This window comes from Channa argus, chromosome 19 (genome assembly GCF_033026475.1).
Source record: "Channa argus isolate prfri chromosome 19, Channa argus male v1.0, whole genome shotgun sequence".
NCBI classification, from domain to species: domain Eukaryota; kingdom Metazoa; phylum Chordata; class Actinopteri; order Anabantiformes; family Channidae; genus Channa; species Channa argus.
In genome coordinates, this window is record NC_090215.1 from 15,347,764 (window position 1) to 15,362,311 (window position 14,548).

The 14,548-nt window shown below is 42.7% G+C and overlaps 1 protein-coding gene across 23 annotated transcripts in view; it reads left to right on the forward strand.

The window, feature by feature from the left end:
• The window catches only part of scrib (scribble planar cell polarity protein), a 65,727-nt gene that overhangs the window by 48,422 nt on the left and 2,757 nt on the right, over positions 1–14,548 (forward strand). For 4 of the 23 annotated variants that reach the window (XM_067486177.1, XM_067486179.1, XM_067486186.1 and 1 more), the window contains 17 exons: positions 2,762–3,181; positions 3,933–4,004; positions 4,145–4,198; positions 4,801–4,854; positions 5,087–5,209; positions 5,886–5,996; positions 6,392–6,442; positions 7,823–7,990; positions 8,362–8,521; positions 8,617–8,815; positions 8,895–8,984; positions 9,077–9,259; positions 9,955–10,107; positions 10,680–10,819; positions 11,118–11,155; positions 11,613–11,687; positions 13,738–13,792. In XM_067486177.1, coding sequence (XP_067342278.1) covers positions 2,762–3,181; positions 3,933–4,004; positions 4,145–4,198; positions 4,801–4,854; positions 5,087–5,209; positions 5,886–5,996; positions 6,392–6,442; positions 7,823–7,990; positions 8,362–8,521; positions 8,617–8,815; positions 8,895–8,984; positions 9,077–9,259; positions 9,955–10,107; positions 10,680–10,819; positions 11,118–11,155; positions 11,613–11,687; positions 13,738–13,792 — 2,146 coding nt within the window. Of the gene's footprint in view, positions 1–2,761; positions 3,182–3,932; positions 4,005–4,144; positions 4,199–4,800; positions 4,855–5,086; positions 5,210–5,885; positions 5,997–6,391; positions 6,443–7,822; positions 7,991–8,361; positions 8,522–8,616; positions 8,816–8,894; positions 8,985–9,076; positions 9,260–9,954; positions 10,108–10,679; positions 10,820–11,117; positions 11,156–11,612; positions 11,688–13,737; positions 13,859–13,919; positions 13,950–14,548 lie in introns of all 23 variants that reach the window. The other 19 variants (XM_067486195.1, XM_067486197.1, XM_067486196.1 and 16 more) reach the window with 16 other exon arrangements.

The following is a 14,548-nucleotide window of genomic DNA, read 5'->3' on the forward strand; positions in this document are numbered from 1 at the left end:
GTTTGCTCTAAGTTGTGAAGTGGTTGCATATTTGTGTGAGTTGTGTTTAAGCTCAGAATAGACTTGTTCATGGAACCTCTCGTGTTTACATCCCTGGTAAAAATCAGCGTGACCCAGAACTGAACAGTTGCCCTCTCCAGGAGCAGGAATGTGTTTAACCCATAGTCAACATTACTGACTAGTAAGCTCAGGCTTATATTTGTCAAGACCAAGCCCATAGTATATATCAAGTCAGTGTGTTGATGCTGTGTCGTACATGGATTAACAACAGCAAATGTGACCAGTTCGTATTAAAGAAATTAACATGAAGACGGAGAAAAGAAGGTGAAAATAACCTCGTCCAGAGAGTCGTAACTGAAGAAAAAGATATAATCAACAGATACAATAGAGTTAAGACGACTGAAGTGTACAGATGATGGTGGAAATGAAAAGAATCATGGCCGAAATGCAGCCACTGATAAAGAGTGAGTGTGTGAGAGAGGTGCTAAGACGGGAGCAGGGGACAGCTGCCCACTATCAGCCAGCCTCATAGGATAAATTTAAACCTGCATCTAGCCCAGAACTGAATGGAGCCTCTTGGGTGGGTGGGGTGCCAGACTGAGAAGGAGGGAGGGTGTCGTCCAAGAGAAACAGACAAGTGTTTCAGTTTGAGTTCCCAGAGTCGTAGGAAGTTGCAGTGGACCATTGGTGCCTTTCTATTACCATCCTACTGTAAGTAAAACCGTTTAATAGACCAGTTTTCAGTCTTCCTTTCCTCCTCCTTGTATTTATCTCTGCTTCTCTCTTTACCTATCATTCTCTTATTCTCTCATTATTGTAGCTTTTAGGTTAGGTTTTGACATGGTGTAAGGCATTAGTGCAACTTAGAGTTTTTAGAAAATGACCACCAAAAGGAGTCGATTGCCTATTCTGTCACTCAGCTTAGATACACATCGACAAAAATATGTAGCATCAAATGACAAATGATTGTGTTTATATTAACACTTGGAATACATTAACTAATGCACTCGTGTGTCTAGGTTGTGTAACTGCCACTAGACTGCTATAAAATCATTTTTGTGCCCTACTTGTTACTTGTAGCTTAGATTGACTTGCAGAACTTAACCCACATTTCATCTGCAGCTGTTCATTGTCGGTGCCCCAGCACACGTGGCCTCGGTCAAACTAAAAGCTCCAACTCAATGAGACTTGACTTCATATTAAAGCTTTTTGCAGTTGAGTGTTTTGGAAATAGAGAAGCTTAAAAATCCAGACCCAGTTTGAGGTTTAATAAACTTAAACAAATAAACCAAATGCTGTGAAAAGTCAAAAGTATGTTACGGTTTTTGTTTTTTTGTTGAAAACAGACCCAAATCTGGTTCTTATCATTGTACTTGTGTATTTTACTAAGTTTAAAAAGTGTTTTGAGCAAGTTATGGTATAAACATTTCAAATTGCTGGCAGATCAAAGGTACGCTTTGTCTAAAACAGACTTATTATTACCGAAGCTTTTCTTGTGGATAGACCCTGGTTTTTCTGGTGTCTTAACATTCAAGTAACGGAGATGAACATTTGATTTGAGAAGTGTTGAAAGCCGCTTACTAAAACCACTGCTCTTCTAAATGTATTCCCAAAATCCTCAGGATTATTCAGGCTTTAACTCAGGTTTACAACAGAGTACGAGAGAATTCTGAGAAGCACTTCAGCATAGTTTTACTATTTGCCAAAACTGAAATGATCCAGTATGATAAAGAGTATTGATTTTTTTCAGTTCGGGTCATTTGACTTGCAGCTTTTCCCAGCATTGCTCAGTCAGTCTGTTGGCATGCTGGTGAGAAAGCAGCCTCACTTTGGTCTCTTACCCCAGCTGTCCTTCGCTCTTTGTGTTCGTGCCAAAAGGGCACTCAGTCACATTCCAGCCCCCGGACTCTTATAGCCAGCATGTAGAGACCCACAATGCTCGTTGTATTCATAGTTTGGATAATTTGACCAGTACCAGATAGGTCAAAGCCACTCTAGTTTATTATTATTGACTTGAAGATTTTTTATGGTATTTTAGGTCTTAGGTATATAAAAACATGACCCTTCTCAAGGTATACTTACATTATGATGTAACTTCACATCGGTTGATCTAAACATTGCATAATTTCCCCTTTGCAGTAACATTGTCCGTCTTTAGTGTTATAGCATTAGAAGGTGCTGAATGTCTCCATGCTCTGATAATGTTGGTTATTTAAATGCGAAGAGACTAAATGGTTTGTAACTTACGCAACAAACTAATGGACACTAAGTCTTGGTATGCTGCTCTTTTAGCAGCCGGAGGCTAATGGGTCAAGTTTCTGTTTATAAAACCACATAGTAACACACCAAGAATTTAACCATCTCTCTTTTTAAAGCTCATTGGCTGATCTGTGAAAAGCTTTTTCAGGTTTCTCTCTATACGTCCTCTTACTGTAAAACCTTAGATGTTGTTGTCTTGGCCAGATCATAGCTTCTGTCTTTTATTGCATTGTTGCATTGCATGTTAGGGCCTTTTGATTTATATCAGTGTACATTTAATATTAGATTCTGTACTGTTTGTTAGCCAAAATAAGGACATCTGTACTCATTAACATTAACTTAGTTGTCAGAATTATTTCCTCTCCTGTTCTGTAGTCACCCACTCATCTGTTCATTCTAAATTCTGTTATTAATTTCAGTTTGAGTAAGTGTAGCCTTCTCTCTGTCATTCCTTCATTACACTTCACTGTCTGTCCTCCTCCTCTCTTTTGCTTCTGTTCAGTTCTCTACTTCTGTTACTCTGACTGCGCCCATGGAGGCCCCCGTGCAGGCCCAATACGGAGAGCATTTAGAGGCTCTGGGCTTTGGTTTAGGTCACACCACAGAACCTCTGAGCCATGTGGATCCTGAGTCCTGCCCTGGTTTGAACACCGAGCATGAATCTCATCATGGATACCACTTCTCCCCTAATGGGACCTGTAGTACTGTGGGTGCCAGCTCATCAGCAGCCATTATTGCAACATCAACATTAGTACCTGAAGAAGAGTGCCTGGTGGACTCCCAGCCTATCTCCTTCAAGGAGAACCCTTTCTTGGTGGCCAATCGCAAAGGAAAAGGCCTCCCTCCTGGAGACCAAATCCTGTCAGGGCCTCCTGTGGGCTACGGCAGACAAGGCCAACTACAGCCGTGGTTGCACAGCAAGGCAAGAAGCTGCCTGCATGGAGACTGAAGGCAGCCTGGTTTCCTACTGCATATTGTTTGTTGTTGTGTTCACCTAAACTGGATTATACATTTGCACCAGGATGTTTTTATAGCCAGTTTAATTGTTTTATTAATGGGATGGAAATAAATGTCACATGCGTAACAGTATTAGCCTTTTATTTTAGAGCTGTAGTGTTAAGAAACAAATGCACATAACATGTATCTCTTGGATAGATTTGGGGAAGCGGGATAATTCCATCAATGTTGAAAATAGGTTACAGCCCTAGTGGGTTGGCTTTAGTTTCAGCCAAATCCCTGCACTTCGATTTGATAGCGTTGCTGTTTGGTGAGCTGAGAGATTTTGGTCAGTGCAACATTCATGGGGGCAGCATGTTCCTCTAAGGTGTGTGCGTGTGTGAGTCTGTCAGTGTTTTTTAATCTTTGTGTAACAAGCAACTGAACTGGTGCATGTTTTGCTGTGAGCACCTACCCGGCAACACCTTGTGTTTTTTGGACACATACTCAAGTCAGGATGAACTGGAATGTGACTGTTGTAGCAGCTGCGAGCAGGTCAGAAGTCACGCAAAAGGAACACGATCTGCAAAATGTGCAGAAATGTGCATGTTGGTTGAAGGTCAGGTCACTAAAGGGATTAACCAGTGAATGTTGTTTTGTTTTTTCTTTACTAGACTGTTTCGTCAGTGCACTAAGTGAAACTAACAGCAGCTGTTTTTGCCATTTTGTTTTCTCAGGCACCTTCCTCTGATTTCACTAGGACAGACAGTCCTATCAGGGAAGCACAGTACTCTCCCACTATCCAGCCGGTGAGCAGCCTTAACACCAAGCATTCTTCAGTATTCATACCATCTTTTTACTTGATTTTCTCCTTTTCCATAAACCACTTCTAGTTCTATGTAGGAAGGATTTTACAGTTTACTCTTTTGACCTTTCCTCCCACCCATAGTCCAGCCACCACTCTTCCAACAGCTCCTTGTGTGCAGGCAAGGAGACCCGCTTTGTAAGTGGGTCTTGTGACCGTCTCTGCACTGGGTGTTGCTTTTGTTTAAAAAAAAAAAGTTTCCCTCCCCAATACGTAAAAGCTGCTCTGAGCCCTTTCACCTTTAATTAAAACCCAAATAATTTCTATTTTGTCTGCAACAGTCCTGCTATTTTAAAAAGCATGTGACTGCTTCTCGGTGGTCAGATGATTACTGATGCTTTGCCTCATTGCTCAGGGATGTGCTTTTAGTGGAGACGTAGATTTTGGAATGACTGACCAGCTTTACTGGCTGACTGGCTTTATATTATCTTACACAAGGGTAACAAACTAAAGCTAGAAAGTTTTCTTGAATAAAGCTATTCACTACCAGTCTAGTTGAAACAAAGTTCTTTATATAAATTCTAAAAATAAAGATAAAAGTCTGACAAATATGACAATATATGTGCAATTAGTAATTTTCTTAGCTCAAGGGAAACCCTGGTGGGGGTGTATTGTTTGGCAGGTGGTGTTACTTGGCCTGGCATCATCCTAAAGAAACCCCATTATTTAAAGTATTTTGACTAAGTGTACAAATCCACGCATTTCTATTTTGCCATTAATTTATTTCTTTATTGTTGCAGGCAAACATTCATTACACATCCACCCCCACTGCCAAGGACAACACTTTATCATCAGTGAGTGTCAATGGAGCCTGAAAACAAAATAGCTTAGAAAAACGTATCTCCATATATCTCGATACCATATCTCGAGCAAATGTATTTGTGCTTTTAGTGAATGTTTGTTACTGTGCTCAGTTGCTTTTTAAACATTGACTCGTTCATTTTGAGTTTTCATTCATCACAGAGTTTGGTAATTTTTATTAGTGTTTGTGCTGAGGGCTTTTCTTTTTCTCCCCCCCCCCTCTAGACGCGACCGGGTGCTATCCAGCCAGTTGGACGTGTCCGGCCAAGCAACTCTCCCGCTACTCCGGACAGCCACAGTCCCAACCCCTTCCAGCATGGCCCCTCTCCCTTCAACTCCCAGACCTCTGTAAGACCCCTCACCACCACGTAGGGCCGTTTTCACCCGAAACTCACAAACAGCATCTAAAAGCAGGACAACTAATACAAATAATGACAGCACAAGGATGATCATGCTAGAACCAAAGACAGAATGTTATTTGAATGCACAAGTGAGCTGAGGCTGTGCAGGTGCTGCTGTCTGTGGCCTCCAGGCACAGCTGGAAGTTTATAGTGTGTGTGGTAAACCTCCACCCACCTCAACTCTGAGCTCCTGAATCAAATGTAACTGCTTATAATGGCAGCTTTCTTAAATCATGACTCATTTCATTTCACGGCAAGGAGCATAGTTGAATTGATAACTAATGAAGAAGCTTTGGTTTCATCTCACATTATCCTGATTGTTTCACAAAGTTGCTCATGCAAAAAACTCTGTCATGGCTTCGAACTTTCCAAGCTCTACTGTCTGTCTTTCTCTGGCATACCCCCCTCCTCTCTCAGATAAAAACAGCTGCCATGCTCTTCACCCGTTCTCCTCCGGTCTTCAACTTTGCTGTTTTTTTCATAGTCTACCCTCTCCTCCATGTCTCTGTCTGTCCTTCCCACCTCGTCTTCTCCCCCTCACCTCCCTTATCATATGGACCTTCCCAATCTTCCATGCCCCTCCCTCGTCCTCCCTCGTCCTCCCTCGTCCTCCCCCGCTGCAGCCTCGTGCCCCCTCCCCTACCTCGCCTGATGAGTTCCCCATGAATGTCAAGCAGGCATACAAGGCATTTGCTGCCGTGCCTCGCTCACTGGCAGTGCTGGAGCCACCGCAGGTAGGCCGTGCTGCCCGGACTTACACGGGTCACAACGACATAAGCATGCTGTGCTGACTGGTTGATCTCGCCCTGCCTCCCTCCCTCCTGACCGGTGAAGGTTTCGCTATATGTAGCCTGCACCGTGTTGGGGGGGGGGCCTGTGACGTGCTGTGACATGTGGAATGCGTTCATCATCGGCTTTGTACTCCAGTATAATCATCTGTCATGCTGATCTTTGCTGTTGATCCATTCATCCATCAACGTGTGGCTCGTCTACTAATAATTGATCCTTTTTGTTTTCTTTGTTGTTTTGTATCCCAGCTGCTAATTGGTCTGCCTGCTCTGTATCTATGTGTTTGTCATGAGTCTAGTAAGTCTGCTGTATTTTACTAATCCACTACTCTTCCCAACAGGACCTTTATGGTGTAAGGAACAACTTCCAACCAAAGCAATTTCCTGCAGAGGTAAGTGAACAATCCAAACAAAAATTTAAATTTGCAGCTGTCTTTATAAGATGTTGGTCTGATCATATAATTCAATGAGAAAGTGAGGGTCAAATTTTTTCAGAGGACTAGAAGTATATGTTCATAGTACTAGATATTGCATTATGGGTTGTTTGGAGTTTACAAGTAATTATCCTGGTTTAACAAGAACAACATTGAAAAAGTTTAGTAAAGTGGCAGGAAATTAATCCCCAACCTGTGAAAAGGAGTCAAAAGCTTCCCATGATGTCTTGAGTTCAGAATAAGACTCAGTCATTACTCAATAAATTATCTGTATAGCACCTTTCAAATTAACAGGACATCATTAATATAAACAGTAGATCGAAAAGCACAACCATTAAAGTTGATGAAAATGAAACCAAACCAAATAAGTAAAATTGAATCCAATTTAGTTCAATTGTCACAACAAAAATTTATATCAAGAAACTTAACATTGTAAAGTCAAGATTTTACAGAATTATAGAGAAAGACCCAACAACCCTGAGTACGTAGTAGGAAACAGCAGTAAGGGAAAAACAGTATTTAATGGGTAAACTCGAGAAAGACCCGCGCTTGGGGTCGGCAGCCATCTGCCTTAGTCATTTGAAGACAGAGGACGGAAGAGAAGAGAACAACAGACAAAACACTGGGCAGCCTTTTGGAGACAGTAACTACACAATGGAATATGCACTGAAAATCTTTAAACCTATAAATACAGTAAAACCAACATTTTAACTAAACAGTACATCCAGAAAGTATTAATTAATAATTCTACAAACAATACCCCATTATGATATAATTTTCAATATATATCATTATTATTTTATATTAATAAAATCACATGTGTATATATACAGGATTCACCGTCTTTACCATGACACTCAAAATTAAGCTCTGGTGCATCCTTTGTTTCTACAACTCCACCTGTTGGGAGATTGATTGGACATGGTTTGGAAAGACATACACCTGTCTATATAAGGCCCCACAGTTAACAGAGCACAAACCAGGCCATGAAGTCCAAGAATTTGTCTGTAGACCTCAGAGAGAGGATAGTTTTAGGGCACAGGTCTGGGGAAGGGTACAGAAAAATGTCTGCAGCATTGAATGCCCCAATGAGCACAGTGGCCTTCAACAGGACTCTTCCTGGTGGTTCCATCATGTTGTCATTATGTGGTGGTGTTAGTAGAATTTTGAGGAAAATAATGAATTTGATTCATTTTGAAATAAGGCTGTAACATAAAGTAAGCAGTGGGAATACTTTCTGGATGCACTGTAAATTAAATGCCAGGCTGAAGGGGTCTGTTTCAAAATATCAACGCTCAGCTGTGACCACCTGGTGATGACCTTTTGTGGCTTTTTCAGCCTGAGTTAAACAACGAGGTGTTTGAAGATGACATAGATGGTCAGGAGAGAGCCGGTAAGGGTCTGACCAGCAAGGTCTCCCCCCGAGCCTCCCTTGCATCTGACCGTCGGGAGTACATGAGCCTGGCAGCAGTGCCTCGCCTCTCCAGGCCTTCAGTGGACTTGCAGGTATCCACCGCCTCTGCCACAGCTAGGGCAGCCCTGTTCTTCATCTGGGCTCTGGTCTGCTTGGCTTGATGGGTGGTGGTGTCTGTGCTTCCACAGACTGGTAGACTGCTGCGCTACTTCTGTCAGTAATGGAGCTGTCAATTTACTGACCTTGGATCAGCTAAATGGTGCTGGGTTCTGATGTAAAATGTTCTCTTTCCTCTTGGGTCATAATACTTGTCTTGTCCTCTGCTTTTTGTAGAAAATGGTTCTGCAGTCATCCCAGCAGTCCTAATTTTATGTTTTAGGAGAAATTATAATAAATTTTAAATCTAGAATTGATCAATATGGATTCTGTGTTTTCTTTATTTTAATTTTTTGCAACTTTATAGAGTCCTTCTCCTGGTGGCAAAAACAGCCCAGAGCAGCGCTCTTTCAGGGACAGGCAGAAGTATTTTGAGATTGACGTGAAGCAGCAGACACCAGACAAACCTAAACCTCGGGTGTCCCTCGTTGGAGAGGATGACCTCAAGAAAATGAGGGAGGAAGAAGGTTTGTTTGCATTGTTGTTCTTTGAGCCTCAGTTGCAAACAATTAATACAGACGTGAAATATTAAAAACATCTGATTCCGTTCATCTCACCCTAGAGAGGAAGTTTGAGCAGCGGGCACGGGAGTATCTGATGGATGACGAGGAAGACGATGAAGAGGAGGACCTGGCTAAGCAGGTGGCCCAGATGAAGGCCACTGGGAAGGTGCTACTGGATGGAGTGGAGTACAAGGTGGAGCCAGTATCCACCCCATTGCAACACTGCTCCACACCACCAAACTATTATGGCAGCTCGGGGTAAAAAAATAATCTTTTTTACATTTATGAAATTTAGCAAAAAAAAATGTCTTCTACTAACTATTCTCCTTGTGTGTAGACCCTCCCCTGTTGATGGTAAGGGAGACTCTCAGAGGAACTCACTGGAGGACAGCTTTAGACTGGAGCAGAGGCCCAACTCCATGACTGGGTACTGACAGTGTGCAGCATCACTCCATGTTACGTTCACGTGTTGTCATGTTTGTCACAGTAATCATTATTTCTTCTCCTCTGGCTTGTCAGTCTGATCCCAGTGTATCCTGGGGAGTCGGCGGCTCCCATCCGCACAGCCAAAGCAGAGCGCAGACATCAAGAAAGACTTCGAATGCAGAGCCCTGAGTTGGCTGTCGCCCCTGACAAAGACCTGTCCCCCGCTGAGAAACGAGCCCTGGAGGCTGAGAAGAGAGCCATGTGGAGGGCAGCGCGGTAAAGATCTCACACATACTGAGATAACATGGCTAATTGGCTGTTTTAAAGCATTTTCAGCTCAGTAAAGATGGTAACAAATTTACATTTTCTCCTCATTTAGATTCAAACACTGAACTTCAGTTACTGATTAATTTTAGTATTTTATTAGAATTTTAATATTGTATTATTATTCATTACTCTTTGTTATTTATTATTTAAAAAAAAACATTTAGCAAGGAATCTTTGGCCACCAAGGAATCTTATGATTGAGATGTGCATTATGTTGAAAACTTGCATTGATTTTGGCCATAACAGATGGGAGAAGCAAAAAAACAGGTTGAGGGTCTGTTTACTTTGAGTGACACGTGACGGCACGTGCTACAAACTTTGACTGTGGTGAGGGAAGGGAAGCCTGAGGATACAGTTAACTTTAACTTTTGTTAACGTACAATAGGTTGAGTCTGTGTTGTGAGACCATCCTGTGTGTTCTTAGTCCGTTTCCCCCTCCCTCACTGTTTTCAGATTGGATCTTATAATTCCTGGCTTCTCTAATTGTGTCTGTTTTACCTTCCATTGTTTGGTTTTCTTCCCTTTGTCTGTGTGTCTTTCCTTTCCTCCTCTATTTCCTTATTCCTCCTCATCCTGCTGTACTTTTCATTCCACTCCCTCCTCCTCTCTCTCTCCCCACCACCCTATGGCCTCATGGGGCAAAGGCCCTATGGCCTAGAGGAGGATGTTAGGCAGTATGAGCAGCACCTGGCTAAGAGGCTCTACCAGGCCCGTGTGAGGGCATCTCAGGGCACGGCCGCGCCCTCACAACCCCCTACTTCCACCTCTGCCTCCTCTTCTGCAGCCTCACAGCTCAGGTCTGCTCCTCGAGCCCCAGCCACCAGGGGCAGATGCACGGCATCGTAGGGGTGTGCTGGGGTGCACTGGCATTTGGGTACTTTTGCTAGAGGCAGGGTGTGGAAAGGCCCCAGCAAGCACTCGCAGCTACAACACTGTGACTGTGCTTCCACTGCCTTTCTTGTGCCGTTTGCTTCTGCACGCCTTTGCCGTTTTCATTTCTGGCTTCCTCTGGTTCCTTCCTCACTGTCCTGTCATGTCCTGCCTCTGCAGCACTCTTCATTTTTATTTTTGCCTTGCTGTTCTGTTGACTTTAATGTTGTTTGTACTAACACAGCCCGCAGTAAATTTGCAAGCTGTTCATAAGTTAAGGGTTAGCCTGCTAGCAGTAGGTAGTCCTTTTCCTGGAATGCCTCCCTTTTACTGTGCAATGAAATTAAAGTGAATGTCACAGCAGACCAGGACAAGGAGCACCCAAAATAAGTAGTGATGTGCACTACACCGGTCATAGCGGTGTCTGCCTTTATCAGTCTCTGTATCCATTTGTTAAAGTCCTGTATCATTTATCGGATGCTGGTCATTTCTCTTGTAGAATGAAGTCTCTGGAGCAGGATGCACTGAAAGCTCAGATGGTCATTGCAAAGTCACGGGACGTGAAAAAACGTGGGACTTTAGACCAGCTGACAGAGTCACCCTCGCCTGCCCCCACACCTTCTCCCACACCTATGGAAGGTAGGAATCTGATGTCCTTTGAAACAAATCCACAACCTCAGCATCTTCACCTTGTATTAAATAGACTTTTATACAGTTCAACAAAAAGAAGTTTCATCATTCATTCATTCCTCTATTTACGTACTTAAAAATACAATAATTACAGAACCCTAAATAACTAACCCTATCTATATATAATTTTTTTTTGCCATCTTACTTGATAATGTTTATAAAAGTTCTTTGCAACCATTGATTATGAACAGTTTTAATACGTGCATTTTTCCTCTAACTTCCCTTCCCCCACCCCCTTCTCTGACAGAGCTCAGTCCTCGTGGAGTAACCTCACCAGGCAGGCTGGTAAGCGCCAGGATTTTTATCTTCATTTTCAGGCTTATTTATCATGATCCGCTGGCCTCGGTGTAAGTGTGAACAGTGTGAATACTGATGTGCCTGGAGAGCCTCAATCAGCAAAAGACTTTGCAGCTTCACTTAAAGATTTTTATTTTAAAAGGGTAACAAAGAAGGATACTTGCTTACAAGCTGGAAAAGTAGATTTGCTTCAGAACACACTGGCATTAATCCATCACCATTGCCACTCTATTCAATCGGTGCTGACTTTCCCATCATATACCACAACTGGCTGTTTGAATCACCCTCTAGCCTCTCTGCCTTCTTCCTCTCCTTTCCCATTTCCATGTACACTTTCCCTCACCACGCTCTTGTCCTCCTTTCTTTACCTTGTCCCATCCTCCTTCTTTCTCTTGACCCTTTAATTTCTTATTCCTCTGCTCATTCCTGTTTGCTATCCTTCTAGTCCCTGTCGTCAAAGAAGTTTGACTACCGACAGTTTGCTGCCATTCCTTCTTCCAAACCCGTATACGACATTCAGGTACTGGCTGCATGCTGAGCTCTGAGGGGAACCCCTCCCCCTGTCGTCCTCTTCTCCTCTGGCTTTCCCTGCTGCCTCTCCCCTCTAGTTTTCCCGTTAATCAAGAGCCATCAGTGCAATGGCAGTCTAGGTTGTGGCTCAGTGTCCGATCAATAATTCCTACACTGCACTATAATAGCTCACTAACTCACTTGCAAATTGAAGAGAGACTTTTCCGCTTAAAAAATACCCTCCCCCAGTCTGTCTTCCTTTTCTTAGTCTCCCACTTACTAAATGTAGGCAGGAACAATCCCACTTACCCAATGCATTTACATGGACTTGAGTAATCAGGTTACAGCCGGCTTTCTTGGAAAAGCTCATTTCGTAACTGTCATATATGGAAAAGCTGGAAAACCGCCTACCATAAAAGCTAATTTCTGAGTACCCTGGTTACTCAAGTGCATGTAAACACAATCTATAACACATACCAGCACAGACGGGTATTTGATCCCACTAACCAGATTTATTCTGGGGGGGGGGGGGAATGGTCACAGACTCTGTATCTCATCCACTCACATCCACTTCCATCAGTTGTCTTGCTCCACGCATGGGCCATACATCAGACAGAAGAACTGGTCTTTTCTTGTCATGCTGTGGCTTGGCACCAAATTATCTACTGAAAGGTTTCCTCCTGCACTTTCAGTAGCTTTGTGTGTGAAATACATCAATTTCTTTCTCTGTGTATGGGAGGGGAAGCAGGGGTGCAGGAAAGTGAGCAGAGCTTGTGTGGGAGTGGTCTTTATGTTTGTTGTGGGGTGGGGTTGAAGTATCTGTCACAATGTCAGTCTGCATTGCTCTGTGTGGGGCTCTTGTGCCATTTGGTTGTTGAATAGTGACCTCAGTTTGTGCATGTATCTTTCTTTTTGGTGGGTGTAATTGAGTTTATCTTCCTCTAAGTGAGCAGGTTTACATTGTCTTTAAGACTCTCGACTCTTAGATGACGAAGTAACAAATGCACAGCTTACGTGATAAGTTTGGTTTTTCTAATCTTATATTTGAAACAAGTATTTGTAAAGAGATGAAGAAGCAGATATACTGTATTTATCCTGGGGGACATTGTCCATGAAGTTATCTTTTCATACTGTAAGGAATATCAGACGGGTCAGTGTTTTAAAGATTTCATTGAGGCAGTTTCTCCATTGTCTCTCACTTTCTACCTGCCTCCGTTTCCTATTGGTCCTATTGCAAACTGATCATCTTGGTTTGGTCAGAAAATGATGTAACCTTGGTCTTTCTCAACTTATAACAAGCATGTGTCTCCATTTTCTGACTAGTTATGTTGGAAAATGTAATCAGCTAATTGATAGTGACGGTCTGTGCAGCCCCAGTATGTACTACCCTCATTGTTTGGTGGTCTCTACACTGCAGCTCACAAAGACAAGCCTGGTGAAAGACCATTTGACAAACTTGGCCTTCACATTTACTTTCACATGGATACACAGGTTCTGACCACTGACCAAGCAGAGGCCCATCTGGAGCATTCTGAAATTTGATAGGAGTGTTGCTCACCATTGGCGGGAGGCCTTCATGACCAGTGTTAAGGAAGAAATACAATGCACTGCTGTAAATTGACCATGGGTTATATAGAAGAAACGTAACTGTAAAGTCTGATTAAACTCTAAACAAAACCATTACAAATGTAGGCAAATACGCAAATAACTGAAATGCTTCTCGGATTTTAAATTGTGCATTGGGGCACAGTCAGTAATATTCTGTTGCTCTTTTTGCCGTGTGGAGCCCAAACTATACAACAAACCCCGAAACCCCTTTTCTTTAACATGCCAACCTCTCCTGTGGGAGTAGTTGAGTACTGTGGCTGTTTTGGCTCTGACAGATTGAGTGCTTCAGTGATGCCTGCTAAACCGGCAGTGAACAGCGGCTGATATGTTGCTTCATAGGCTCCTTCACTGCCAGCTCCACTGCTCTCATGGTGATGGCTTCCTTGGATGTAGAGGTTACTACATTGCCACACTCCCTGATCAGTTATTCACTATGTTTTCTTTTGTTCCAGTCCCCTGATACAGTTGGTGACGTGCAGTTCATTGATGATGGCTCCGGCAAACCAGGTGAGTACTGGAGGTACTTGATGTGATCTAAGAAGCAGGCTTTGTAGAAGGGACAAGTAAGAAAATGTGAGTAGATAATCAGTATGTTTTATTTATTACTCAATTTGTTCTATCCCTTTTGATTCAGGTGACTACCTGGGATAAGCAGCTCCTATTGGTAGGATCCTGTGTGCATATGTTTGTGGCTCTGTGTTTGTATGGCTCATGTGAGAAGAGTGTGTTGGTTTGTGGAATAATACTCTAACCAGCTTGTTGTTGTGGCATAGCTGGGGATTTAGGGATAAGGGCAAGATTCAGCAGAGTGCTCGACAGCTGCAGCAAGCAAGCCATGCCGAAACCAAAGCAGAGCAGACATCAGCAATTTCCAAACTAATAACGTTAAACTGACTGCATGAGTTTGTTTGCATTTTGAAAAAACTAAGGACTCTCTCCGAGCACCTTATCATGTTTACATGCAGTTTTTACCTAGTTAGTGTAAAGAAATGTACAGCTTGTAAAGAGAACCCTGTGCAAGTAACTAAGGATGAAGTGTTAGTTTCTAACATTTAAGGACTTGCTTTACAGTACAATAGTATCAACCACTGAGAGCTAGAGCTAGATATTTAGCAGTGGAAACTGACTTTTTTTGATTTGAGGGTTTACTTTAAGCAAACTACTGTTTTAGTCTGACATTAAATTAAACTGTTTTAAGGTGGAAGGATGCAGTGCCACATCTAATTCAGTCCATGCATTTGAACAGAGCTAGACACCTGGTTA